The 26,075-nt window shown below is 42.4% G+C and overlaps 1 protein-coding gene and 1 long non-coding RNA gene across 9 annotated transcripts in view; one reads left to right on the plus strand and one right to left on the minus strand.

The window, feature by feature from the left end:
- LOC123833610 (uncharacterized) overlaps positions 1-26,075 on the plus strand; it is a 47,977-nt gene that overhangs the window by 14,310 nt on the left and 7,592 nt on the right. The window contains exon 2 of the long non-coding RNA XR_006788306.3: positions 22,535-22,608. This is a non-coding gene — a long non-coding RNA (uncharacterized LOC123833610). The remainder of the gene's footprint in view (positions 1-22,534; positions 22,609-26,075) is intronic.
- ITPR1 (inositol 1,4,5-trisphosphate receptor type 1) overlaps positions 1-26,075 on the minus strand; it is a 338,656-nt gene that overhangs the window by 2,332 nt on the left and 310,249 nt on the right. For 3 of the 8 annotated variants that reach the window (XM_064593523.1, XM_064593524.1, XM_064593521.1), the window contains 2 exons: positions 16,004-16,165; positions 5,025-6,543 (listed from right to left, as the gene is read on the minus strand). In XM_064593523.1, the coding sequence (XP_064449593.1) occupies positions 6,328-6,543; positions 16,004-16,165 (378 nt within the window). In that variant the 3' untranslated portion in view covers positions 5,025-6,327. Of the gene's footprint in view, positions 1-5,024; positions 6,544-6,730; positions 8,062-16,003; positions 16,166-21,976; positions 22,344-26,075 lie in introns of those variants that run through there. The other 5 variants (XM_064593526.1, XM_045861936.3, XM_045861935.3 and 2 more) reach the window with 3 other exon arrangements.

The following is a 26,075-nucleotide window of genomic DNA, read 5'->3' on the forward strand; positions in this document are numbered from 1 at the left end:
GTTTACTGAGGTATAATTTACATATAGTACAATTTACTTCTTTTAGGTTGTAGTTCTTGAATTTTGAGAAGCCTGTGTAGTCATAACTACTAACACACCGAAGATCTTTCCATTATCCAATATATTTCCCTAGTGTCCCTTTGTAATAGATCCCTTTCTCATACTTCCTGTATCTGGCAACCACTGATCTGATTTCTGTCCCTGTAGTTTTGCTTTTTCTGGAATGTCATATACAGGGAATGACACATTATGTAGCCTTTCAAATCTGACTTAAGTTGTTTCACGTAATGCTTTTGAGATTCATCCATGTTGTATGTATGTTCATATGTAAATGAACCATAATTCTTTGTTACCCAAAATGGCCCTCACTTCCTTCTGTTACCTAAATTGTGTTCTGTCTCTTTGCGGACCCTCTGAGAACTGCTACAGCACTCCACGGATCATGGAGGGAAGGTGTCTTTTAGTGTTGTTAGACGAGGGGCTGTGGTGGAGAGGGGAGCGTGGGAGTATGCGTGCGTCTGAATTTGCGCCTTCATGGAGACAACACAGTCACGCGTTAACCTGTTAAAGAATTGAAAGAAGGGAGAGGTGGGGGGTCACTAGGTTAGAGGGAGCAGTGGAGTGGAAGATGGTCTTGAGTTGTGAAGCGGGGCTGTAGGAGCCAGAGGCATTCCAGTTAATCATTAGTTGTAGGATTAAATGGTCAATTAGCAGCAAAAGGAGTAGTGACTGTTCTATATGTAACACCCTTGGGGCCGCTACTAGATACCCCTTCTTTACTGAAAGACTCCTAATTGGCCTTGGCTCCAAAACCCTTGAGCAGATTAAGTGAAGATTTGCAAATATTTTCCCTCCCCTCATGTATTGAACACCTTTGGCAGGAACCGTGCTAGGGACCCATGGTACAGAAATGAACTAGTGCAGCCATGACCCTTAAGAACTTTTACATTCCTTTGTGTCTCAGAATTTTTAGCTGGTACAGATTTTCCCCAAACAGGTGGGCAGGGAAGAAGGGGAGGCCTCAGCACCTTATCAGCAGGACCGCACCTTGCAGAGTGAAGCAGCGGCGTCCACGAATGTGGATAAGATCACATGATCGGCCCTGGAATCCTAGGTCCCAGGTTCTATTTGGACCAAATCACTTAGCCTTTCTAAATGGATTTTTTCTTCTTTAAGATAGGGATGTATCAGGAAGGGAAAAAAAAAAAAGCTACTTTAAAAAGTGGTCAATCTTTGAGTTGGAAGCTAAGGACAATGGAATTATGTTTTTTGTTGGTTGGTTGGTTTGGTTTGGTGTGGTCAAGGTAAAGGGCTAATTTAGATAGGAGTGGTTGGGACCTGGGGGTTGAAATTGCTCTGCATGGTAAAGAAACAAGAAGTTTTTGTTTTTAATTGAGGCTGGAGGGAATTTTTTAATTATGCTTTTGTTTGGGCAGGAGTGGTAAGAGAGTGGGCCCAGCAGTAAGGTAGACGTGAGAAGTTGCTCCTCCAGTGGCAGAGAAGGAAGGGGGAGTGGGCTTTGATGTCCGATTCTCAATTTTAAGTTGTTTCCTATTCGCTGTTATAATCTTCCTCCCATGAAGATCTGCTTGCATGACACCCAGATGTTAATGTGTTTTGGGGACAGAGAGTAGAGCAGGCTGTGTCAGCAGTAGGTGTGAAGTGAAAGAGAGGGCAGATGATGAGAATCAGGTTGCATTTGGGGTTTAGGATCAGAAGTGACAAGGAGTCATTAGGAACTTCTAAGCACCCTCCTTAGGATCCTCCTTAGGAGTGCTGGGCTCTCCACCGTTATGTGGGATCTGGTCTAAAATATGCATTTGCATGTTAAATGACAGATGGAATAATTTAGCACCATGCAGATGTCAGGGATAATGGGAGGTGTAAATGAGAATGTAGGTGAAAGCATTTCATAAACTGGGCACCTGGCTGGCTCAGTTGGTTAAGCATCTGCCTTCGGCTCAGGTCATGATCCTGGAGTCGTGGGATTGAATCCCGCATCGGGCTCCCTGCTCAGCCGGGAGTCTGCTTCTCCCTCTGCCTTCATCCCGCTCCTGCTCTCTCTCGCTCTCAAATAATAAAAATAAATAAAATCTTAAAAAAAAAAGAGAAAGCATTTCATAAACTAAGGAAACACATCATCCTCCAGAAGATAAAACATCTTTCTATGAAGAATATTTTGAAAAGTCAGATTTGAATTCAACACTGATCACAAATATGAGAATAATTATCTGGAAGTCATAAGCTGGGATAGTTTCCTTTCTGTATAAATTCAGTTCAGATTGGTAGTTAAGACATAGTTTGGATGTTAGAGATACAATTTTAAAAAATGACTCAATGTGATCCCAACGTGTCATGTTCAAACATGAGGATTTAGGATCCTACAGTAGTATCAGGCCCATTTGGTAGGAACAGAAAGCATCTTTGGTCATTTACTATTTGGCTGAGATTGTGGATAGGTATGAGAAAGGAAGTGATTATGTTGCAAAGAAATGGGTAAGAGCATGTATTGGATATATATAGAGAGACACTTGACATGCTCAAGTGTCTTTAATGCTCATTATTGCCCAAAGGAGTAAGTGGTGATGTCCATTCTTTAGATGGGGTGTGACAATTATAGTGATTAAAGGACTTGCTCGAAGTCATAGCACTGAAGTGGCAGAGCTGGTACGAAGACTCTCAACCAACTTCAAGGTCCTTGTTCTTTTCATCCCACTGTGCTGCCCTGTGGGCTCTGAAGTGAGTCAATGCTTAGCCCCCAAGACTTGTGCGCTTCTGGGCTCCTTGTCCCAGTTTCATACCAAATCTCAATTTTTGTTCTTCCAGAGAACTCGTACAGAAAGCTTCTGACAAGACTTGATGAGATGCTATAGCTGACAAGCATATGAAAAAAGATTAAATAACTTGAGTTCTGGAATGAACAGTTAAATTCCTGGATTGTTGAAAGTTCCATTCTTTACATGGGACTAACCATTTTTTGTGAGGTAATTACAGAAATGCTGGCAAACTCTTTCCATTAGTGGTTCTTGCATACAGTATGCATTTCTTATGTTGTGGGGGCTCTTTTTTTTTGTTGTTGTTCACAATTCACCTTAGGGGTTTTCTCAAACTCTGCATTCTTATTCTATAGTGGTTTTTAGCTTTCTTTTTTCTTTCCAGGCTGGGTGGATGATGCAGTTTCACTTCTAGGTGTTAGGATTCTCTTTCACACTGGTTTGTCATGACCTTAAAGTATTTTAAGTTTCTCCTTTGGTAAATTTTTCTCTCTTTAAAATGTGGTACCCCCAGTAAGCTAGAGATTTGTTTTACCAGATGAGTTTAAAATACCGGCACCTGGAGAACCCATAGTCCATAAGCATTGTTGGGAGTTGACCACATGTCAAAACCCCCTAGGGATCGACCTTTTTATTTTCTTTATTTTGGCAGGTTTTGGGGGCCCACACTTAAAGGCTAGTTATGATTCTGAGTTGTCGTTAGGTTGCAAGAATTACCAATGTGGTATATATTGCCAAAGAAGAAAAAAAAGTTATGATAATCATAATTGTCTTAATTTATAATTGCCATCATAGCTCTCCCCTGTAGATAACTGATGAGGCCTAATAGTCGTTTTGAGCTGCAACCACCCACAAAAACCACACACATGGCATTTTACTCAAAACTTTACTTTAACCACTACTTTGTGATGCAAAACTGGTGGAATTTTGGGTACTTTCTGTAAAATTGAAATCTTTATGGGGGTTTTCCAACACTCTAGTTGATTGTTAGCAAATTATCAGTATACTGAACAAGAGCAAAGTGGGGTTTGCTAATAAACACCTACTTCTGTGGTAGGATAGGATGCCAGTGATCTGTATCTGAATGTTTTCACTAGGAGGAAGCCACCCTCATTGAGAGAACAGATTCTCCTTCTGAAAAATGCAGTTAAGTAAGAAGTATTCTATGAGATTGGTAGTTGTAAAAGAGAGATTTTAGGAGCTGCTTACCTTTGCCACAGTTTTCAGTCTTGACAAAGTATTCATATTCAGTACTTTCTAACTTGTAGATCCCTTATAAAAATAGGTTTGTAAAGAAAAGCAAGTCGATTTGCATCGTAGGACAAAGCACAATTCTCCCTAAGCACTTTCTGTGAAGGGAGAACTCTTGTGGAAAACTGATTTCTCATGAGATATTACAGTCCCATTCTGGAAGACAGGTAGTAAGTGGGAAGAATGCTCTCTGTATTTGGCTAAGTCAGGAGACCTTTGTTTATTCTGGAACTGAGTCCTTAGGCCAGTTGCTTTACCTCTCTAAGTCTCAATTTCTTTTCTCTCTCTTCTTTTTTTTTTCTTAATCTCTGTGCTCAACATGGGGCTCGAACTCATGACCCTGAGATCAAGAGTCGCATGCTCTACCGCCAGAGCCAGCCGAGCGCCCCTCTAAGTCTCTCGATTTCTTATCTTTGAAATGAGTTTCACTCCTGCTGTATGGTTTGGTAGATACAGCATATTGTCTCAAGAGCCTTCTGTAGGAGACCTTTGTAATATCCTGTCTTCTATAAAAGTGACTTTTATTGTCATATAATTTACACCTTCTATCAAGTACCTATTCTGTCCTTTAAAATCTGTAAAAACATTATTTTAGCAAAAACCAACTCTACTTCTAGAAGTATGTAGTTATGCCCCTTTTGTATTTAGTATTTTTGAAGGAGTAAATTTCCATCTCTGCAGCCCAGAAGTCAGCCTTAAAATAACTGTCAGAAATTTCCAGGCTATTTCTCATTCATGCATTATCATGCTCAGTAGGAGGATAGTAGACCATCCTCAGTAGGAGGATAGTAGACCATCCTCAGTAGGAGGATAGAGAAATCTAGAATTGAATTTTTAACAGGTTAATTCCTTAGTTTACTGTGAAGATCTTGATAATGTCCCACTAGCACATAAGTAAAGCTTTGTTTAGTTTGCTCTACTGCATAGACTGTTGGTTAGCTTCCAGAAATAAAGTATGCTTGCTTTATAATTTATGTTAGGAAATATTTAAACAGGATGAAAGAGCAGTTTTTATAGGACCCAAATCAAGCAATCCATTTTCAGAAAGTACAACCAAATAAAAAAATTGGCTGAGTGAAGAACAACGAATAAGAAGCATGAACTTGGAAACAAAACAATTAAGTTGAATCAAATTTTTAAAGAATGAAATAAAAGAAGTTGTATTTTGTATGTGTGTGGGGTGAGTAGAGACAGATACAGTACTAAGAAAAATTGGATGGAATAGCATTTAAAGCTTTAGGACCCAGCAAAGAGTAGAAGCTTTCTTTGTAGGGGAAAAGAAGGTTTATCAGTACACAGTTTTATATACAGAAGTAGCAAAGGGCAAGATATTATAAATTTTAGAAAAGTGGAATGGAATTTCCCAGATCCTTTGATTTAACAAATGGTTTATTTAAGGAAATTGATAAAATCTGGAATTTTGGATTGGTGCTACAGCAACCTTTTAAAATTAAATAAAGCCAAAAAGACTTTCTTGCATATTAGCACTCTATTACCACATTTGTTACTCAGCCTGATAATACCAGGCAAATTTGAAGGCGATGTGGACCTCTATCCTTGAAATAGAAGTGTTTGAAAAAGCAACATCTGGAGAAAGGTGAAATCACAATTACACATCAAAGGCTATAGAAGTTTTAACTTCAGATTTTATGTTTCAATTATACTAGCTTTGTGTTCACACCCAAACTCCCAGGGTAGGATCTGCCACATACAGGGTGGAGTGGCATTCCAATTCCATTTATTTTCTGCTGAAGCTGGCAAATTGAAGGAAGATTTAGATCTTAAGCGACAGGATTCAGATGAAACATGACAAACCTGTAAACGCTGCAACCTGGACATGTCAATGCAGAACTTTCCAGTGAACTGGATGGGACTGGGGAGACAAACCACACACACACTGCCGTGCGGTGCTGGGCAGCACAAGAGGTCAAAGAGAACCCCGAGGAGGAGCAAGTCCTCGCTGGCTCAAGCGCAGGTGGTGGCCTCCAACAGAGACGGCGCTTTTGTTTACAGGCTCAAGTGTGTGTCTATCTTGGGTTTGCCTTATTACGGAAAAATACGGAGATACACTGCATTGACTGGAAAATTATTCATTTGTTTTTTTAAGTTATCAAATTTATAACGTAGAAGCATTGGTTATGAAACTAGTCATTTAACTGGAACTCAATCCTGACCTAGTTCCCAACGTTGGGTGGTAATTATTCGTATTTACCAAAGCACAGAGAGAATCAGTGTTAAAAGAGCAAGCAGGCAGGCATTGCTTTGAGGAGGGAACGAGTTTTACTACCTTTGGATAGACGAGTCAGCTCTGTGAAACATTTTTGACAGTCTTGCTGAAGGCCTCCAACCACTGGACACGAAGTAAAACAAACGGCCACTGTTTTATTGCAGACAGCAAGTCAGAGCCCTCGAGTCCCAGGAAAGCCCAGGAGGCCGGGGCCTCATCAGAGCCCACCCCTGACTTTCCCTCCGCGTGCCCTGGTGCTCGCTGCTCAGGACAGTCTGCTTGGCAGCCGCTCTAGAAAAATGAATGAACATCGTATTAAACACTCCCTGATCACTCGCTAATCAGGTAAACATTTTCAGAATTAATCTGGTAACCGAACCAGTTGCACTTTAAATTGGTCCCAAGGAAAATAAGTAATTGGAACAGCTGTTAAGACACAAAGAAATGCCAAAATGAAAGCCACCAGTCCACCACTGTATATTATTCTGCATCATTAAATATTTATTTTCATATATGCATTTACAAACTTTACTCATTTCAGAACTCTGCTTTCAGTACATTTTTAAACTTTTTTTTGCAGAGAGATTCTCTTGTAAAATGAGATCCATGTACAAAACTAGGCAACAGATATAAAAGTTTCCTTTCATACTTTTCATCCATCAAGGAAAGAAATCATGTGACAAGGAAATAAAACCAAAATGTGGCTCTTTCACAAGAATAACATGTCAGTGTTCAACTATGAGTTCTAATGGGATAGATCATATTTCATCTTTATATGGATGTATATAGTTTAAATACTTCTTAGCTACTGTAGCATGTTGGTTCAGATGAAGAAAAAAATCAACTCTACTGTTTGGACTAGATAATCTAGACACCATCAGTTATTCATTTCTTTATTGCGTGACACCAGAATTCACCTTGGAGAGGACACTGATTGGCCAGCAGTATGCATTTATTCCAAATGTTGCATAAAAAGTTCCCTTTCAAAAATTCATTAACTTCACAAGCTAAAGTCTGAGCTTCTAATTTAGCTCTTACTTAAAGTTTAAATGATCAGTTCGGAAGCTTAAAATTATCTTTGAAACTAAAGTTGCTTTTCTTAAAATGAATGCTGACTTGGAGCACTGTCACTATTAGACAGAGGCCCTAATGCCACCAGCAACGAGAAACAGTATCACCACAGAGAAGTATATGGTACAAAACGCCCAGGGGCCGGAAACTCACTATTCATATGATTTTGGCAGCAGCATCCTTTGATATTTAACCATTTATTACATAGTATTAACACACCAGCTTCAAAGATGTGCACTCCCTTTAGGACACTCAGGAGTTACAAATTCATTGTGATTGCATAATTCGTATTGCACAGTTTTATAAAAAACATAAATACTGGCTATTCTAGTTTTAAATACAAAATACAGGTCATATACTTTTAAATCTATAATCTGGTTCAAGTGCAAATCAGATGCTTTCTTTAGTCCTTCCAAAAAAGGCATTTTTAATATTTTTGGCACAAATGAAATTTCATCATGCCAACAATTCTAGTTACAATACATATATCCAAACCTTTAGAGTAGCAATCATATACATACAGTATAAAACTGATTATTTACAAATGTACTAGGCATTAATGTCACCTTTGTGGGTGAATCAGAACTAAGTAGCCATACCCACACTAATAATAATTAGAAAAGGTACAGGAGATTCCTTTATTTCATTTGCTTATGCTGGTTGCTGTGGGTTGACATTCATATGAGGAGGATGTCCTAGAAGACCAATTCTTTGTTTCTGCTTCCTTTGTTCTGTCATCTGGAAAGTTAAAAAGTTTCATCATTAGACCCAGACACTTCCTGTACGTCAGATCATACACTGAACCATAGATTTACCTCTGTGGTTATGGTTTATACTGAAACCCACTTTCTACAAATAGTGTACCGTCACTAAATCAAACACACAGAACTTCAAAAGGGACAGCTTCCTAGGCAGAATGGGGAATTCTGTGACCTAGTCATGCAATGTGGCATTCAGAAGTATTGCGCTGTTTGTTTCATGAAGAAACAAAAAAACGGTAAAAGCACAGGATTCTTGTTTCTCAAATCCATTTCCAAATGATTTAAAGGCTCATTGGAAAATGGTGGCTCTGTGTGGGGTGACGGCACACCAAACTATCAAGAAAAGCAGTGTGTTTAGAATCCTAGGTTTGAGAGGGACTATGTCCATGGTCTTCAGGGGGTCCTGATTTCATTACTCAATAATTGCAGAGTAATTCTGGTTTGAGAGGGGAAAAAAAATGATGTAGTACTTTGAGGAAGACAAGGAATGTCCTCACATGTCACTGAGATCCAGAGTGACTACATGTCATAAACAATGCTTTAGGCACTCAGTGGGGTCTGTTCTTTGCCACACACAGACACAGGACTGATTAAGCTCAGGAAAGACTGGTCAAATGAAAACGTGCTTTCAAAACCCCACACAAGAGGTTACTATTCATTTGGCTGCTGAACTAGATCACTTCTCATATTGATGGGTAGCTAGCTCTGTTCTAGGTATTTTAGGGCACATTTAGTTCTCTGCATTAACATTTTCTTAACCAGTTGGTCCTAGCTCTGGATTTGATGCTGGGCATTTAAGCCAATTAAGATAAAAAGGCTATGATGATATATATATTAGATAAAATTGTTGTCTACAAGTGGCCATAGGTCCTGCATGTAGATTTTTGGTTTCCTAAAGTCAGAGATGAATTAGGTATCCTGGTAAAAAGAACGTGGGCTTTGGAATCAGACCCATTTCCTTATGTTTCTATGTTATTTAGCTTCTCAAAGTCTGTTTCTTCACTCACACAATAAGGATGATAATTCCTATCTCATAGGTGGAGAATTGAACAGATATATGTAAACTTCTTGGGAGAGTGTCACATAGATGCTTAAATCTCAGTTTTCCCTTGGACTAATTTTTGGTACAAAATATCCTGAGAGCACATAAAACAAGAATAGCTTACCTAGGTTCAATTTTTAAAGTGGTTACTTATTCAAAACATGGCAGTTTTCTTTTAAATCAAAATACTGTTTTTAGGCTCCTTTGAAGTGCCTTCTGTTAGAATTTACAAGGAGTGAATATTTCCAAAAGGTAGCTTTTTATAAAGAATTGAATTAGGATATTCCAGCTAGCCTCTGAAGTTTCCTTAGATGAATGACAAATCTTAAGTGTTACACACTACACTATACTTCACAGATTCAGCTGAGAGAACCTACTTTGACATGTGGGATAAATGCACAATTAGATTACTGTAGTCTGTAATTCATTAATCTTACTGCCTGATACTTCAGATACTTAGCTCAGATTTCCTCCTTCCTTCCCCAACTGACGGACACACAGATGGACACACACACTCACTCTTCCCTTGGCAGTTAACCCTGAGAGGGAATCTAGTACAACTTCACGAAGTTTAACAATCTCAAGCATTCTAATGGATTTAGGAATCCTGGGGGGGCTCAATCCCTATTGAAGGCTACTTTATTTAAATACTTTCATTTAAAGTTACTGAGGTCTTTCAGCTGTCAAAGTTGGCACCTTTTCTGTAATTTTTCTATAAATAACTACTTGCATTTGAGATAACCTTTTATGTTTGCACATGTTCATGCCTGTTGGTTCCATCAGCTTTTAACTTTCAATCTGTTGGCTATTCATTCTCTTAAATAGAAAAGCCTCTACACTGTATTTCCTATAACCAACAAGAGTTCAGCTGATGGCACACCTCCCTTCCCACTTCGGCAGCCATCACCTGACACCTCATTGCTGCTCCTATTCTAACTTTCTAGGTTTGCCTTTCTAAGATAATGATCACATCACCCGCCCTCCCTCCTAAACCTTTAAACTCCCTCCTCATGTAGGTTAGTGGCCATCTTCTTTTCTCAGGCAGTCCTATTCCTGGTAATTTCAAGTACCCAGTACATACCTATCTAATTTTGTTTTCTATTTCTGTAGAATAGTGGTTCTTCAACTTTGGCATAAGCCAGAATCACACAGAAGGTTTGTTAAGACAGATCAAAGGGCCCACAAACAGAGTTTCTGATTCAGTAGGCCTGGGGTAGGGCCCATGAATTTGCATTTCTAACAAGTGAGGTTTATGTTGCTGCTCTGGGACCACATTGCTGCTCTAGAAGAACTTTTCATGGAGTCTCTCTGAAATGGGTCAAAGATCACTTCAGGTGTATTTTCATATTCTTGAACACAAAGTATCTTGGGTACATATATCATTTTTCTCAAACAAGATATTGGAGAAGATTATAGCTGAGCACAGTAGAGGCACACACATTTCTCTGAATTCTGTTTTCATTAAACCCTGGCCTTTTAGAATAGCTGTCACTTAAGTGACTAATAAGTGAGAAGGAATAGGGCAACTGCTAAAGGACTTGGCTCTTTTGACAGTGGTCATCATCCAATTATGATTATAAGGAAACAAAAATAAAAGCCGTAAAGCCTAAATCTGGCCTGTAAAAACTCAAGGTCAACACTGTGGCCAGTTAGGTTTCCCTGGCCCACTAGTGCACGGTCTCATGTAACTTCTGGCTTTATGGGCTCAATTCTACCTACTTACCTATCTACATAATGCACACACAAACTGTGTATAAAATACGCGTGTGTGTGTATAAATTCTTAAAGTGTATTACCTGTTGCTGTTACCTTTATCAAAGCAAATAAATATAATGACCAAAGTGAATCTTCATATTCTCACATAGTATTCTCTGGACATTTGAAACAAAACTGACTCAAAAAGATCCATCAGATTCTGATCTAAGGTAACTATATTCAAAATATGAATGCTGAAAAATCTGTTTCATTTAAAATCCTCAAAATTCCCATTTAACTAAAGGATAAACATTTCAAGCAGTACTCTTCTTCCTATCTCTCTGAATATAAAAACTAGCTTGAATGTTAGCATTCCTTCTTTTGACTCCGTCTAAATGAGAAGCAAAGAATACTGTAGCTTCACAAATCAGATGCAGCCAAACGTCGGAAAGATCTCTTACGACAACGCTAAGGGTAGAGCGCACACGAGCACATTTCACCTCCCAGCACTGGCCTCAGTGACAGAAGGCTGGCAGAGGAAGGACCGCTCAGCAGCAGCACGTGGATGCCACGATCTGGTTTCTAACGGATCAAGAGTCCGAAAAACTGCTTTCCTGTCACAGCAAGGTCTTGGCTACTCAGATTCTAAACAGCTGGGAAACTCTAAAATCAGCCATGTTTCTTTTTTCTTTTTTTTTTTTAAGATTTTATTTATTTATTCATGAGAGAGAGAGAGAGAGAGAGGCAGAGGGAGAAGCAGGCTCCCAAGGAGCAGGGAGTCCGATGCGGGACTCGATCCCAGGACCCTGGGATCATGACCTGAGCCGAAGGCAGACGCTTAACCATCTGAGCCACCCAGGCGCCCATCAGCCATGTTTCTAACAATGAGCCTAAAATACTAAGAAAAAAACCCAGCACAACTCTCAGACACACTTATGTTAATTTAATGTCAACGTACAGATACTTGTTCACACTCTGAGCTGATCCCTAATACTCTGTTCCTCTGTTTCACCTGGTAGAGACTTCCTCAAACTCTGAACTCAAGCTCTTGCAGTACCACCTCTGAGGCTTCTGTGGCATAATGAATTCTCTCCCAGAGATCAAGTTGACTGAATTGCTTTCCTTCTTTCCCAGGCTGTTCATACCTCCATTACATACTTACAGGGTTGAATTCTCAGTTAACGGTTTACTGATTTGTTTCCCACTCTAGCCTGTTAGGTGTAGAAAGAGAACAGGTTCTATTTACCTTTGTAACCCCGGTCCTAGGGCTGCACCTTGCACATCCGATTTCACAAGTGGTGGTTCAAAGAACGAACTGAATTAACCAGAACATAGTGCCGTTCCTGGAGCATGCCATGTGTTCTCATGCCTTTGCTCATGCTGATTCCTCTCCTGGGATGCCCCCTGCTGCATTCTCTGCCAGCTCAGAAGTCACCTACTTGTACAGGCTCTAGTCCTTCCTTACTCCAAGCCACACACAGGACTAAATGCCTCCTCCTCTGTGCTCCCATCAAGCGGTCTTCATGTCTCGAGTGGGTTGTACAACTTTCCACACTGTATCATACTGTCAGGGGTCTATATTCCTGTCTTTCTTGCTAGATTATGGGACCCTAGAGGGCAGTGGTTACCTTAGTCCCCCTTTGAGGTTCCAGAACAGGGTAAGGAACAGAGGCACTCATTCCATTTTCCAACTGTAGGCAATTATTCTAATCTAATCTAATTATTCTAATCTTTTGTTATTCCTCCCTTCCTTAAGCAGTTAATGTTCACAAGATAACCATCTTGCATGAAAAGTGCCAAACAGGAACATGCTAATGTGATCTGAATTTTCAAGCACTGTTCGTATTCCTAACACATAAGGGTTACTGTCCCATAGGAAGCCAGTCACATTTTCAATAAAGTGAAGCCTCTTCGATATTTGCTCTTTTGCATTATGAAGAAAACATGCAAAAAAAAAAAAAATGTAGGTTCTTACATCAGTTCTCCTCCTTGGAATGTTAAGAGAATCACATTTAGTATTCGGAATCTCTTGGGAGGGGAAACTTCAAGATGCGATGCATCATTAACACTTAGAATAGCAATTCTTAACTGTTCCTGGCAGTAGTAGGAAAAGTGACACCACCAACCAGGTTTTTAACTTTGATCCTTCACAAGAACTTTTTCTCCTCAAATTGGTATTTTAAGAAAACAACTACCAAAGAGGTCAATAGCAGTACAGATTAAAACCAAAGACATTCACATTTATAAACTATCATTGCTCCATTATGGTGCTTTTTGGGCCAGAAGATCGAAAAAAATAGCTCAGTGATGAAGCAATTTTTGTGTTTCCCAGCACTTTTACCAGTGAATGGTATTCTTTCATAGCAGTTTTAGAAACAGAGTTTCTTGCTCACTATAATCATTTCTAGGCTTTTATTTTTTAATTCAAAAATTTTTTTCTTCAGAGGGCAGGAATTCTTACAATTGCCATTTAAGAACCAGCAACTCTACATATCTGCATGATTTTTTATGCAGAACAATTTAAAAAATTTTTATGATTGCTATTACACCAAATTTAGTAAAATTCCCCCAAATTTTCAGTATGTTGATTCTTAAACAAATGGCCTTAAAGGTTTGTTAAAAGTTACATAATCAAAAGAAAATGTTGATTAATTCCTTTGGGAAGAAACACATTTCCCCAATAAAAGCAGCTGTGAATTTTTCCTGAGCACCTTAAAACCTAAGCAGATCAATCCTGGTAAGCACTTGAGAGTATATTACTGGTTTCCTCATACTTCTTTTTAGCTTATAGTGTCTTCCAAGGAAAAATGGTTCATATGCATTCATAGGGGAAGGGCTTTCGGTCCAACTGCCAACGTTAAGACAAAAAATATTAAAAGGGCCCAAACCAAGCAGTTTAAACCATACTGGCTTTAATGTCACTTAATGAACCCTAGTCCCTATGTAATGAAGTTTTACGTATTTTGTTTAAGCCGAAATTTAGGCTTAATGGAAACAGTTCTACCTTAGATTTTAAAAATGCCAAGTTTCTACTATGCATAGCTACGTAAAATGGCCGTGAAGGTATCCTCCACAGCGCTCAAGTGTGGGAGGCAACTTTGGAAACTTTAAGGCTCTTAAAAAAAAAAAAAAATTGTAGAATTTAAACAGCCAACCTGAAAGGCAAACTGGGTACAGTGACAAAACAAATGAAAACAAAAATACGACATACAAAAATCAAACCCACACGGGAGAATCAGGAGTTGCAGCCCTGGCACTGTCCTAGAGAGTTTGGGAAGCTTCCTAGGAGCCTTCTGTGCACCTCGGTACCCTCATCAATACAATGAGTGAGTGAGGCGGGAGGACCTCTGTGGTTCTGGATGCCCTCCTGCACCTCGGAAGCCCCCCGCGAATTCCTCAGCTCACCTCGCTCCTGTGACCATTTTAACGGGAGCTCAACAGTTCCTTTATTGAAGTCTGTCTTAGATCAGTTTCCGGAAGGTTTTTTAAAACCTCGGATTTGACTAAGATTCTTGTCGCCACAGCCCTCTCCAAAGGGAGACGGTAACTAAGGCGTTGCTGGACGTGGTAAGACGTCCCCTCGGCTCCGCAGAGGGGCGCATGGAAGCCGCGGCAGCGGTGCTCCGCAAGCCGTTCAGTTCTCTGGAACATTTGTCAAGTGTGTCACAGAAGGGTACAGAGTTAATAAAAGCAGCAGCAAAGCAATCTAGTTAGATTCTCATTAGTTTTACTCATTTAGGTTATTCACTTCAGGTGGCCACCAAGCTCAGCGCTAGAGACAGCCTTCATAAATAAGCCTTGCGGTTGTCCTTAGTCTCTTTTATATTTATTTTTTTAAAATATTTTATTTAATTGACAGAGAGAGACAGCATGAGGGGGAACACAAGCGGGGGAGTGGGAGAGGGAGAAGCAGGCTTCCTGCGGAGCAGGGAGCCCGATGTGGGGCTCGATCCCAGGACCCCAGGATCATGACCTGAGCCGAAGGCAGTCGCTTAACCAACTGAGCCACCCAGATGCCCCTCTTTTATTTGCATCTTAACACAAGTCAAAGAAAAGAACTTGGAGGCCAAATGGTATATGTGGGGGCACAGTTTGTAATAATTTAGTTGGAAAAGAAATATAATTCAAAGTAGGATCGTTACAATCGCTCTACAGACTGTCGCCAAGAAGAGTTTATTCTAGATGGGGTGTTCACTGGCTATGTGCCTATGAGTAAAAAATCACCTGTGGGTACACCTTGCCACTTACCTCCAAGGCAGCCTTGCCTGACAACTTTGGCTGTGCAAAATTTATAATCTTGTCTACGGAGTTGATTAAAAAACTTTCAGAAACCATCCAGCCTGCTGACCTGTTCTCACGTCTGTGCCGGATTATCCCGTCAGCTTGGCACAGCAGCTGCTCACCGCCCCCCCTCCCCGACACAGCGGCATCCTGTCACCACATAACCACCCGGTGACTGTTCATTTTAAGGGAATCAGAAGGAGGAAAAAAGTACATAGGGTTTGCTACAAACCTACTCCCCTCCTTAACTTTCTTCAAGGGGCAAGTGTTCACCTTAGGGACAGGGAGCAGGATGGAGTGGTACTTTGTAGACTGTTACGCGCTGTGGGAGCAGGGATAGGTCTAGATTGTTCGTGGCTTCATCCCCAGCACCTGGCATAATGCCTGGACTACGATGGCCACTCAGTAAGGATTTGGCCAATGAATGAACCAAAAGGAGCTTTCCCAGAAGTATGGTTTATCCTGGGATGCTGAATTTAAGTATCTTGAGTGAAGGGTTGATAGATTTGAGGGCCAGAAAGCAAAACTAGAAACAGCTTTTAATCTGTAAGTAAAGTAAAAAGAGTACGGCTTTACAGGTCATGTTTTCTGTACAGCACTTCACTGAAGTCATTTGCACGCTCCCATTTTCTGGTTTTGTTTTTCCTATTAAAGCCTTATACTAGCACTGCAAGTAGTGTTATGGGCTTATCCTTTAAAAGGGCAGTGAAGGAGGGCTGGAGGGGAAACTGGTAGACTAGGCGAGTTTGTTCTCTGTGCCCCGGGTTCCTTTTCTACATCCACGTGATGGAAACGTCAGCATTTTAACATGAGCACTACTGATTTTGCCTCAGCAAATTTGGTGTGTCTGGTAATGGTGTGTGTGTGTGTTTAGGGAGCAGATGGGGTATCTTTTCTTTACCTGATCCTTTAATTCCGACAGCTGGCCGGAAAGGTTAGTGACCAGCTTCATGGTGGACTCCAGCTTCTCCTGCAGGTTCCTCAGCTCATTCTGCTCTCCTTCAGAGTCGCTGCTGACCAAGGACATGGCTCTCATCCTGGGGAACCAGTCAAGGTTTCTTTCCTAGAATCCACATAAAAAAAAAAGTCATTTCTAGGAGTAGAGACAAGAAAGGCAAGCCTACCATGCTATCTTTTCTTTGTGACATCTTTCATAAGGCTATCTCTGTTGTTACAGAATTAATGTGTTGTGCCTTTTAAAAAAAACAGTAAATATCTTTCTAAATTGATAATCTTTTTTTAAAGATTGATTTATTTGTCAGAGCGTGCACAAGCAGGGGGAGTGGCAGGGAGAAGCTGAGCAGGAAGCCCGATGCGGCACTCGATCCCAGGACCCTGGGATCATGACCTGAGCCCAAGGCAGACGCTTAACCGGCTGAGCCACCCAGGTGCCCCTTAATTGAGTATCATTGAACTCTCTCAATTCTTAGAAGTCACTTTTGACCTAAATACAGTGCAGGGTGGGGGCGCGCCTGGGTGGCTCAGTCAGTTAAGATTCTGGCTCTTGGTTTCCACTTAGGTCATGATCCTGGGCTCCTAAGATCCAGCCCCATGTTGGGCTCTGTGCTCAGCAAAGAGTCTGCTTGAGATTCTCTCCCTCTTCCCCTCTCCCTCCTCCCTGCTCAGGTGCTCGCTCTCTCTCAAAAATAAATACATGAAATCTTAAAAAATTAAATAAATAAATAAATAAATAAATAAATACCTAAATACAGGGGAAAAGGTAGGTTTCCGAACAACTTCCCTAATCTGTAAATAGGAATGCAGCCACTGCATTACAGGGCTAATGAGTGGTGGGTGGTAAAATATATAGAACATGAAATTTTCCATTGAAGTCGTTTTTAGCTGTACAGCTCAGTGGCATGAAGTGCATTCACACTGTTGTGTAACCATCACCACCCTCTACACCTCGGGAACTTTGTTCATCTTCCCCATCTGAAACTCCATCCCCATTCAACACTAACTCTCTCACCCCTGCCAACCATCATTCTATTTGCTGTCTCTATGAATCCGACTGCTCTAGATACCTCATACTGTGCTGTGTATTTTTAAAAGCATTATACTTGGAAAATCATTTGCAAACACTCTGGAAGTGAAATGAATTTTGAGATCCCAAGCGTTCTGGCATTTACCGGATATGCGTATGTGCGCTTTCACTTAGTAGGGGATTGTCAAGAGGCTGAAAATGGGGAATGGGCTTCTTGTTCAGTTTCCCTTGTCGTCGTCAGCTTATGGAAATTACTGCTCTATTCTTGTTTCCTTTTCCTTCCAGCTTGACAGAATGTTGATAGGTGCCATTAGTTGGTATAAGAAAGGCCCATTCAGTCTCCATCCTTTCTTTTGTTATCTACAGCTTGTACCTGAAAACAGTTTTTCTCACCACTGGTTAACCAATGGGCCAAGACTCCTCCTCCCACCTCTCTTCCTTGTGCCCACATATGCCTTTCTCCTAAAAAGTATGCATCATAGATAAATTCTGTACAGGGAGGCAGGAATGAATAGTAAAAGCTAATCAGCACAAGGTAAGGGGACAAAATGGACTCAAATCCACATCTGTCTGTTGTCATTTCTGACTGGGACCATTTTGATCTCATCAAGATAAACCGTAATTGACATTCTAACACAAATCTTGCCCATCCCCTCATCCTCTGCTAGTACACACCGCACCACACACACACACACACACTCACACACTCTTATTATTGCTACTTTGTGTACACCAGAGGTCAGCAGTATTTTTCTGTATAGTAAATATTTTCTGATAGTAAATATCTTTGGCTTTGTGGACCATATGGTCTGTCACAATGACTCTGCTACTGTATCCTGAAAACAGCCACAGGCAATACATAAATGAATGAGTGTAGCTGTAAATAAAACTTTATTTACAAATGCTGGTGGCGGCAGGCTGGGTTTGGCCCATAGGCTGGAGTTTTGGCAACTGTCATACCATAGAAGGCATCAACATACAAAATTGAATCAGATACAAAATCCCACAAGACATGTCTAAATGTTAAAAAGCAACCAAGACAGTCTAGCAATATTGAAGCCAAACGAGAACTAGTTGAAAAATATTACAGGAGCGCTTGGGTGGCTCAGTCATTTAAGCATTTGCCTTTGGCTAGGGTCATGATCCCAGAGTCCTGGGATCCAGCCCTGCATTGGGCTCCCTGTCAGCGGGGAGCCTGTTTCTCCCTCTCCCTCTGCCTGCTGCTCCCCCTGCTTGTGCTCTCTCTGTCAAATTAGTAAATAAAATCTTAAAAAAAAATTACAAAGAAGGCAGACCACACGGGCAACACGACATCACACCTACTTTAGAGTGTTGTCTTAAAACATCTGGGGAATCTGGTTAAGTAGGAACTCACTAGCCCTTCAGCATCATGAGTGCAGAAACCACCTTCGTGTAGTAACCAGAACACAGTAGACACTTGATAAATATTTGTGGAAGGGAGGAATGATAAACCATCTCTATTTCCTGCATGGGCCCTCAGAGCAAATGCTTAAATGGTGAACCTCAGTTGCTTAGAATGACTACCAGAGGAGAAAATGATGATCTCTACCTTCCTGTACCAAATACCCTGTGATCAGCACTTCACATGTAACTTAATGTTAGCCTATATTCATTTTCATCAATTTCCCACCACAGTACAACAGGCAAAAAGACCATTCAATAAAATATCCCATTTCAAAGATGACCGCCTAAAAATCTAAGGTGTTTCCATGTCTGTAATCGGTTTTCTGCTCTGTGTCTACAGCAAAGCAGAGGAAGAGAGCAGACATTTAAAAACATTTAAGCTTGGCAGTGCCGCTGGAAGGCAGCTAAGGTAGCCTGCCACTGCTCCTGGGTCAGTCCTTCAGACATAGTCACACCCTCCCATCGAAGAAACATCCCATGTTCAGTGTCTGTCCAACTCTAAGGGAGGGATGAACCTAACTGTTCAGAAGAGGACATCCCCAGGGGATGGGTGGCTGGGGGTTACTTACTCGCACTGGGGCGAAGCAGCCTGTGTTGGGAGGAGAGAGGGTGTGGGCTGGGCTGATGAAACTGTGAGCCTTTGCAAAGCACGAATGCAGTAGGATCACAGAGCACAGGACGGGACCGGCAATCAGAGGCCTCACCTGTCCACAGGGACTGCTAGCAAATTTTGCAGACTGACATCCCCCCTCACCCCCCGCAACCCAACCAGGAGAACAACTTGAAGAGGAAAGACCCAATGTCCTATTTACACTGTCAGACTCAGAGGAGCAGACACCATCGATTGGGATGTGACAGAATGTCATGCCAAGGAGGAGTTTAGAGATCACGGTCACAGTTGTATCTGTAGTGCAGAAAACTGAGTCTTGAAAAGGAAAGTCACTTGTCCTGAGGAGGGACCTAACAAATTCCTGTTTTACAGGGGACCCTGACAAATATCTGGTGCTAATGAATTATAAACTGCTATTATTGAGTATATTTTGGGGTGAAATATTTGCTAATTCTTTGGATTCAAATCAAAAGTATAAGCATTTTGGCTTCCTGGAAGGAAATATTTTAAAAATATATATTCAACATCTGCTTCAGGGGCACTTCCCTTATGTGCATGGTGTGTGAGAGAGAGAGAGAGAGACACAAAACTCACACACGATTGCTGCCTCCTGGACCTCTTTCAAGTGGAAATGGCCTGCAGACCTAAGTATGAGATAGGGTTCCTGCCATCACAACACTTGTTGTTTAGTTAATGAGTGGACACACACATTAAAAAAGAAGAACGGTAGAAAGCAGGCTGTGCTCTGTCAAATGAGTGGCAGAGAGTAGGGCCAAAGTCAGAATTAACTGGCAGTGAGGACGACTGGCAGTGAGGACTGGCCATGGCCCTGAAGGAGAGTCGGTGCTTGGCCAAACTAAAGGCAAGCATGAGGGCATTCTCAACCAAGTGGGGCCAGCACAGGGAGGAAACCAGTTTGGCTGGAGTGGGGGATGAGGGCAGCTTAGACTGTAGAATCCTGTAAAAGGATTGAAGTGTGGGATAGACCGGCGCAGGAAATCGCACAGAAGGAAGAGGACCGGGGTCAGGGGGCTGGCCGAGGGAAGGAGGAGGCGAGGGGTGACCTGGAGTCCCTGTGGGCCTGCCTGATGAGATGCAGGAAGAGGGACATGTGCAAGCCACTTTAGCGGGTAGGGTAACGAGGACTCACCTGAAGCTACCTCACTACGGACGTGGGAAACTGCCTCATCGGGTTAGAGAATGCATCTGAAGTCTAGCTCTAGCTAGTCTAGCTCTCAAATCTTGCAATGTTCCTTTGCTTAGCAAACCCCCCATAAAATAGAAAACACAGATTTCCAAATAGAGTTGACATTAATGAAGTCTTCAAAAGAATACAGAAAACTGATGCAAGAGTCTGCACACAGCTTAAAGCTCAAGCAACAGTTTCTCTTCTGTATTCCAACAGCAAGTGACCAAATGATTACAGATTAAAAGAAGTTTTCCGTGGCAGGTTCCCACCTTCTTTCATGATATATTTGATTCCTGGACTCCTATGGAAGGATTTCAGAAAGGTCTTTGGACAAATGCAAAATGCACAGATTTCACTTAACTGTTTACTGAACATTTATAACTTCCGTGCCCGGCCTAGGGCTGAGGGTCTCAAGACGAGCAAACCTGGTCCCTGGCCCCGAGGTGCTTTAGCACACAGACTGCAGTCAGGGGGCAGGTCTTGGGGCATGGTCCGTCACTTCTGAGGGACTCCCAGGTTGTGAGTGCCTAACGAGGACCTGCTGGATGAATGAATGAGGTCTGCCGGGATCAGGATGGCCGCTACTGGCGTCCATGCTCCTCATCTCCATGGCTAAGAAGGTGCACTCGGATCCCCTTTGTTTTTGCTTTATTTGTGCTTCTGTGCATGAGATACCTGTAATCCTGGGGCAGGAAGGCCTGGCCCGGGGGTCCATAACACCACAGACAGAAAATAAGGCATCTTTTTTAGAATGTCCATTTCATTCAATGGTAAATTACTAAAAATACTTTTATATTAAACTCAAAATAGCCCCTACAACAGAACATGAAATTGAATCAAATTTAAAAAATAAAATCCAAGATTTAAAAGAAATGTCATATTGGCCCGAGGCTGCTTTGGGCCACGTACCCTGATCCTAGGGATAAACCTTCATTCTCCAGCTCAGGAGGGCCCTTCAGTGCAGAGCTGGAAAAGGGTTTCTGGTCTAGATCTTTACCGGCTATCACCATACAGGTTTTCTCTCAATGCTTTCCTCCGACTCTAATATTTAACAATGAGATCTAAAGTGGGGGAATCCCACTAAAATCCTAAGCCGTAGGAAACCAGCTCAACTGCAGAAATCAAGTACTTTGGATGGCATGTATTATTAGCTTTTCTGCGCTGAGGTAGGTAAATCCCCAAATCTGAGATCCTCGGTGTTGCCAGTATTTTAATTAAATAATCATCCTGAGCTGTTAAGTCAAATCTCAAATTACCAAGGAGTACCTAGTGATTAAAATTAATTAGCAGTTCTAGCCAAACTGTTCTCTCAGCTTCCCTTTGATTTTACACCCTGCACAGGAGCAGCTCCGATGCAGGATATAAGGTTGCTTACCGACAGGATACCCCCTCTAGAGAATCTACATCTTGAAGGGACGATGTTTAGACTCTCCCAATTACTAGGACAGGAGCAGAGAGAACACCTGAATCCAGTTCCTTTGTACTTAACTCAGACTTTCATAGGAAATGCTGTGCTTGCTTGAGTGCTACAGGACTGCTGCACACGGTTCTCCAGCCGGTCAGAGTCTGCAGGTCTAGAAGTGCCTGCAGAATCCTGCCTTTATGTGTACTGAAGATCAAAAACATGTCTCAGTGTCTCGGCTTCCGCATTTTTTGAGAAAATCACCTTCAACTATGGCATTCTGTCTGTACATGAGTTCAGCGTGTGTGTGTGCGCGCGCGTGCATGCTCAGGACGGTGGTGTTGGGGGAGGCTGTGGGTTCACTGAGCGTCTGTCAGTAGCATCTGTCACTCTGGGTCTGAGACATCCCTCTGTGCTTCTCTGGCTCCCCTTGCTGCTGGCACGTCGCATACCAATGTCATTAGGCACTGTCTGCCCTGGTCCTCCTGCAATCCAGCCAGTGCACTTCCCGTCACAGCAAGCGCTTCCTCTGTCAGAGCAGACAAACTGACTGAAGCCACAGCCGGAAGCAGGCTGACCACAAGTGCTAAAGTTCTGGTTAGTTCTTTTCTAGGTAAAGTTGGAAAAGTCCCTGCAAAGGCAAACATTGAAGTTTTAGACACGGGGGCGGTACTGACCTCTTGAAATGTCCTTGACTGGAAAGAAGGAGGGTGTGTGTGTGTGTGAGTGAGAGACAGAGACAGAGAGGAGGAGGAGCGGAAGTTGGATTGTATGATGCAAATGCTAATCATTCTGAGAAGAGGTTTTTTTTCTTCTTCCCAGGTTCAACTGAAGAGGCTGTTCTAAGAAAGACGACTGAAGTAATCAGTCACCTTCCTCAGAGAAAGTCCGCTCAGGTAGAATTTTGTTTACCATGTAAACAATGGAACATTTATTGCGGAATCCCTTGTTCCTTTTTAGCCAGGCTAGAGAATTTAGATTTCTTGGTGGTGGTGGGGGTGGGGTGGGGCATGAGGATAAAAGAAATGGTCACGGGAGACAAGCTGGGTCCTGGAGAAAGAGACCCGTGGCTTCTTGATCCTTCATAGCCCCCTCTGAGGAGAATCAAAAAGGTAAAGACTGTCCCTTCGACTCAGATGGCGAGTGTGTTTCTCCTTATTTTACCAAGCGGGATGACAAACCAGGTTTTCCCAGAAAGCCTGGGGACACGCAGGGGATAGGAATGACTAGAGAAGGGAGGGGGGCAGGGGAGGACTGAAGATCATCCTTAACTTTCCAAAAGCAGGAATATAGGACACTTAATAAACTTTAAATTACTTGCCCCTTTTATGGACAGGGGTGATTATTTTTACTGAAGAGGACTAAAATAATTCATTTTTAGAGCTCACTTTTGTAAGATTATAGCAAAAAACAAAACCCAGAATCTGTTGCTTTGGGTGAAAAACGGTGACAATGATCTCTAACTATGCTCAATGATTCTAAAATTGCTGTTTACAGGAAATATTATACATTAAAAACTACACTAAAAAATGGATCCCAGCTATGGACACAGTCAAGAGATCAGGGGTTGGGGAGAGGGAGGGATGAACAGGCGGAGCACAGAGAATTTTTAGAGCAGTTAAACTATTCTGTTTGCTGCTGTGATGGGCATACACGTCATTATACATTTGTTAAAACCTATAGAAGGTGCACCACCAAGAGTGAACCCCAATGGAAACTCTGATCTGTAGTTAATAGTAATGTGTCATACTGGTTCATCAATTGAAACAAATACACTGCAGTAATAAAAAATGTTAATAATAGGGGAAACTGTGTGTGTGGGGGGGGTGAGGTGGGGAGGGAGTAGTATACGGGAACTCTGTGCTTTCTGCTCTGTTTTCATGTAAACCTAAAACTGCTCTAAAAAATAAACTTCATTAAAAACAATGGCTCCCACACCCGGAATTTGATGACCAGTCCCAAATCCAAGGATCCACTTTGCTCTGTTCCAAAGTACAGTGAACTCAGACCACATACAGTATCCCTCCACTTCCCAGGTGCCTTTCTGCAACAGCCTTGTGACATTAGTTTGTCAGCAGGAAGAGGGATGGCCTGAATCAGGAGCTAAGGACTTCAGGTCACAACGCCCCAGTGCTACAGGACAGCGTGCCGGTGAAAGCGTCACTAACCGACTGGGGTCTCTGTTTCTGTTTTTTTGAGACAGAGATCACAGGGCTGCCCCCACGGAGCTAGTATGAGAAAGTGTCCCAGAAGCTGGAAAGCCTTAAGCAAAAGAATTATAAATCAGTGTCATCAGCCTGAGGTCACAAAGCTAGTCCAGAGTCGGCCCCGGAATCCAGATACTGACTCCACGTGTGGTGCTTGACTCCCAGGTCCGGTTAGTTCCTGCCTTTCTATGGGATTCCCTATTAGAGATACACATCTCTCTTTGACCAGCACAGCCACGTGAAGGCTGCCCACAGTGCTCCCAACTTTAGGTGTCAGAGGGGTTATATAATCGTCAGCTGGTCTGGAATGACCACTTAGCCTTCCCAGACTCAGTTAACAGTCGTTCTTGGACCATACAGTGTAACAAAGACGGGCCCTTGCCAGTAGAGAGAACCACACCCATTTCTGATGAAATCCCTAAAAGCCAGCTGCAGAATCACGGTTTTCAGTCATTCTAGGCCCTCAGGTGAAGTGGTTTCTGGGCGCCCTGGAGACTTTGAGAAAGCAGGGCTTGCCACGCAGAGTGGCGCGGCTGGGTCCTGGGCACCTGGGCTGCCAGGCAGAGGAGGAGGGTAAGGTGGGGCTGGCAGCCGCTGTCAGACAAGGCAGGGTTGGCCCAGTGGAGATTCCCAATAAAGAACAATTAAGGTACCTTGCCCTTCTCTCGAGCTGGCTCATGACATTTTGCTTAGGCAACTTCCCCTGCATTTTCAGTTAGCTAAGAAATCTACCAGAATGTTCCCAGAGGTTATGTATGGGATTTTAGCAATTTCTGTTGGTTTTCCTCTATTCTTTTTTGGGTTTCCTGACTTTTCAACTTTGATCTCTTAGTACCTTTATAAAGTAATGGTTTTTGGTTTTTGTTAAGCCTACTTAAATAGCTTTCCAAATTTCTTCGCTGTTGTTTCAGGAAAAAAATACTTGGCATTTATCTTTGAACCTACAGACACATACACACCCATAAGCCTTACTAAGCTGTTTCACATACAACAAACAGTGTTCTCTCTAACATATAAACCCATCCTGTGGGTTTATATGTTGGCAAACTCTTGACTCAAGCGGTTTTACTTAAGGTCAGCCCTGCCTAGATAGACTCAAAGCAGAGAGGAGAAAGCCCTCTCTCTTACTCTTCATAGACTCCAGCAAGAGTTGAGGGGCAAGTCACCAGCACTGTCACTGCCGTGAGAATGGCGTGGAAGAAAGGCGCCACACAGCTTCAGCTCTTAAGGGTGAAAGAGATCATCAGCTATGTGCAGATTCTCTCAATTCCTCAGTCCTTTCCAAATCCCCCATTTTACTCACCTGCCCTGTGCCCTCTGACCCCAAAGATTGACTAGCTTGTTCCCATAGGTCTCCTCTCTCCCTCCTGACACCTACATCCCTGCTCTTGACAAAGACCCTCTTCAGCAGTTCATGAACTCCTCCCGGCACTTCGCAAGTTGCTTCACTGAACCGTAGCACTCAAGATGGCATAAGAGACCCTTTGGTTCAACTTTACTTTATAGGTGGTCACACGAAGGCCCTGAAAAGAAGTGGGTTTGTGAAAGGAGAAGCTGAGAGCCTTGTCCACCTGTGTAAGCTGCACACATGCAGGACTACACCTACAATTCCCACATTCCTTAGCAGCACGCTTGCAGGCCTCGTTATCAGGAGGTATCTTAAAGACTCCTGAGTGTAGGCACGGTTAGCCCTTGAACATCATGGAGGTTCAGAGGCACTGACTCCCGCACCGTGAAAATCTGCATAGGGCTTGTGACTCCCCAAAAACTTAACGGCAGCCTACTGCTGATGGGCATCAATAGTCAACATATTCTGTATGTTCTATGCATTACATACTGTGTTCTTATAATCAAGTAAGCTGTATCAGTTACAATCAGTGTTTAGATTCAGGAGGAAACGAAGGAGTTTCGAGTGCAGTTAGGGTGTCTGGGATGGCAGGCGACCAGGAAGGCAGCCCGGTGGGGTCAGCACTGGGGCAAGGAGCGGAAGGCACGTCCAGCGTGTGAAGGGGAGAAAAATACATTTCTGGAGTTACCATGTCTGCTGAGTTGGGGGAACTGTGTAAGCAGGTACTTATGTACAGACACAAGCATGTGCAGACATCCTTGGACCAGCTCACAGTGGGGAGACCAGCACCGGTGGTGAACGCAGTCTT

The sequence above is a fragment of the Mirounga angustirostris genome, unplaced genomic scaffold (genome assembly GCF_029215605.1).
Source record: "Mirounga angustirostris isolate CCGP_5_RB_7025 unplaced genomic scaffold, mMirAng1.0.hap1 SCAF_1, whole genome shotgun sequence".
Taxonomy (NCBI): domain Eukaryota; kingdom Metazoa; phylum Chordata; class Mammalia; order Carnivora; family Phocidae; genus Mirounga; species Mirounga angustirostris.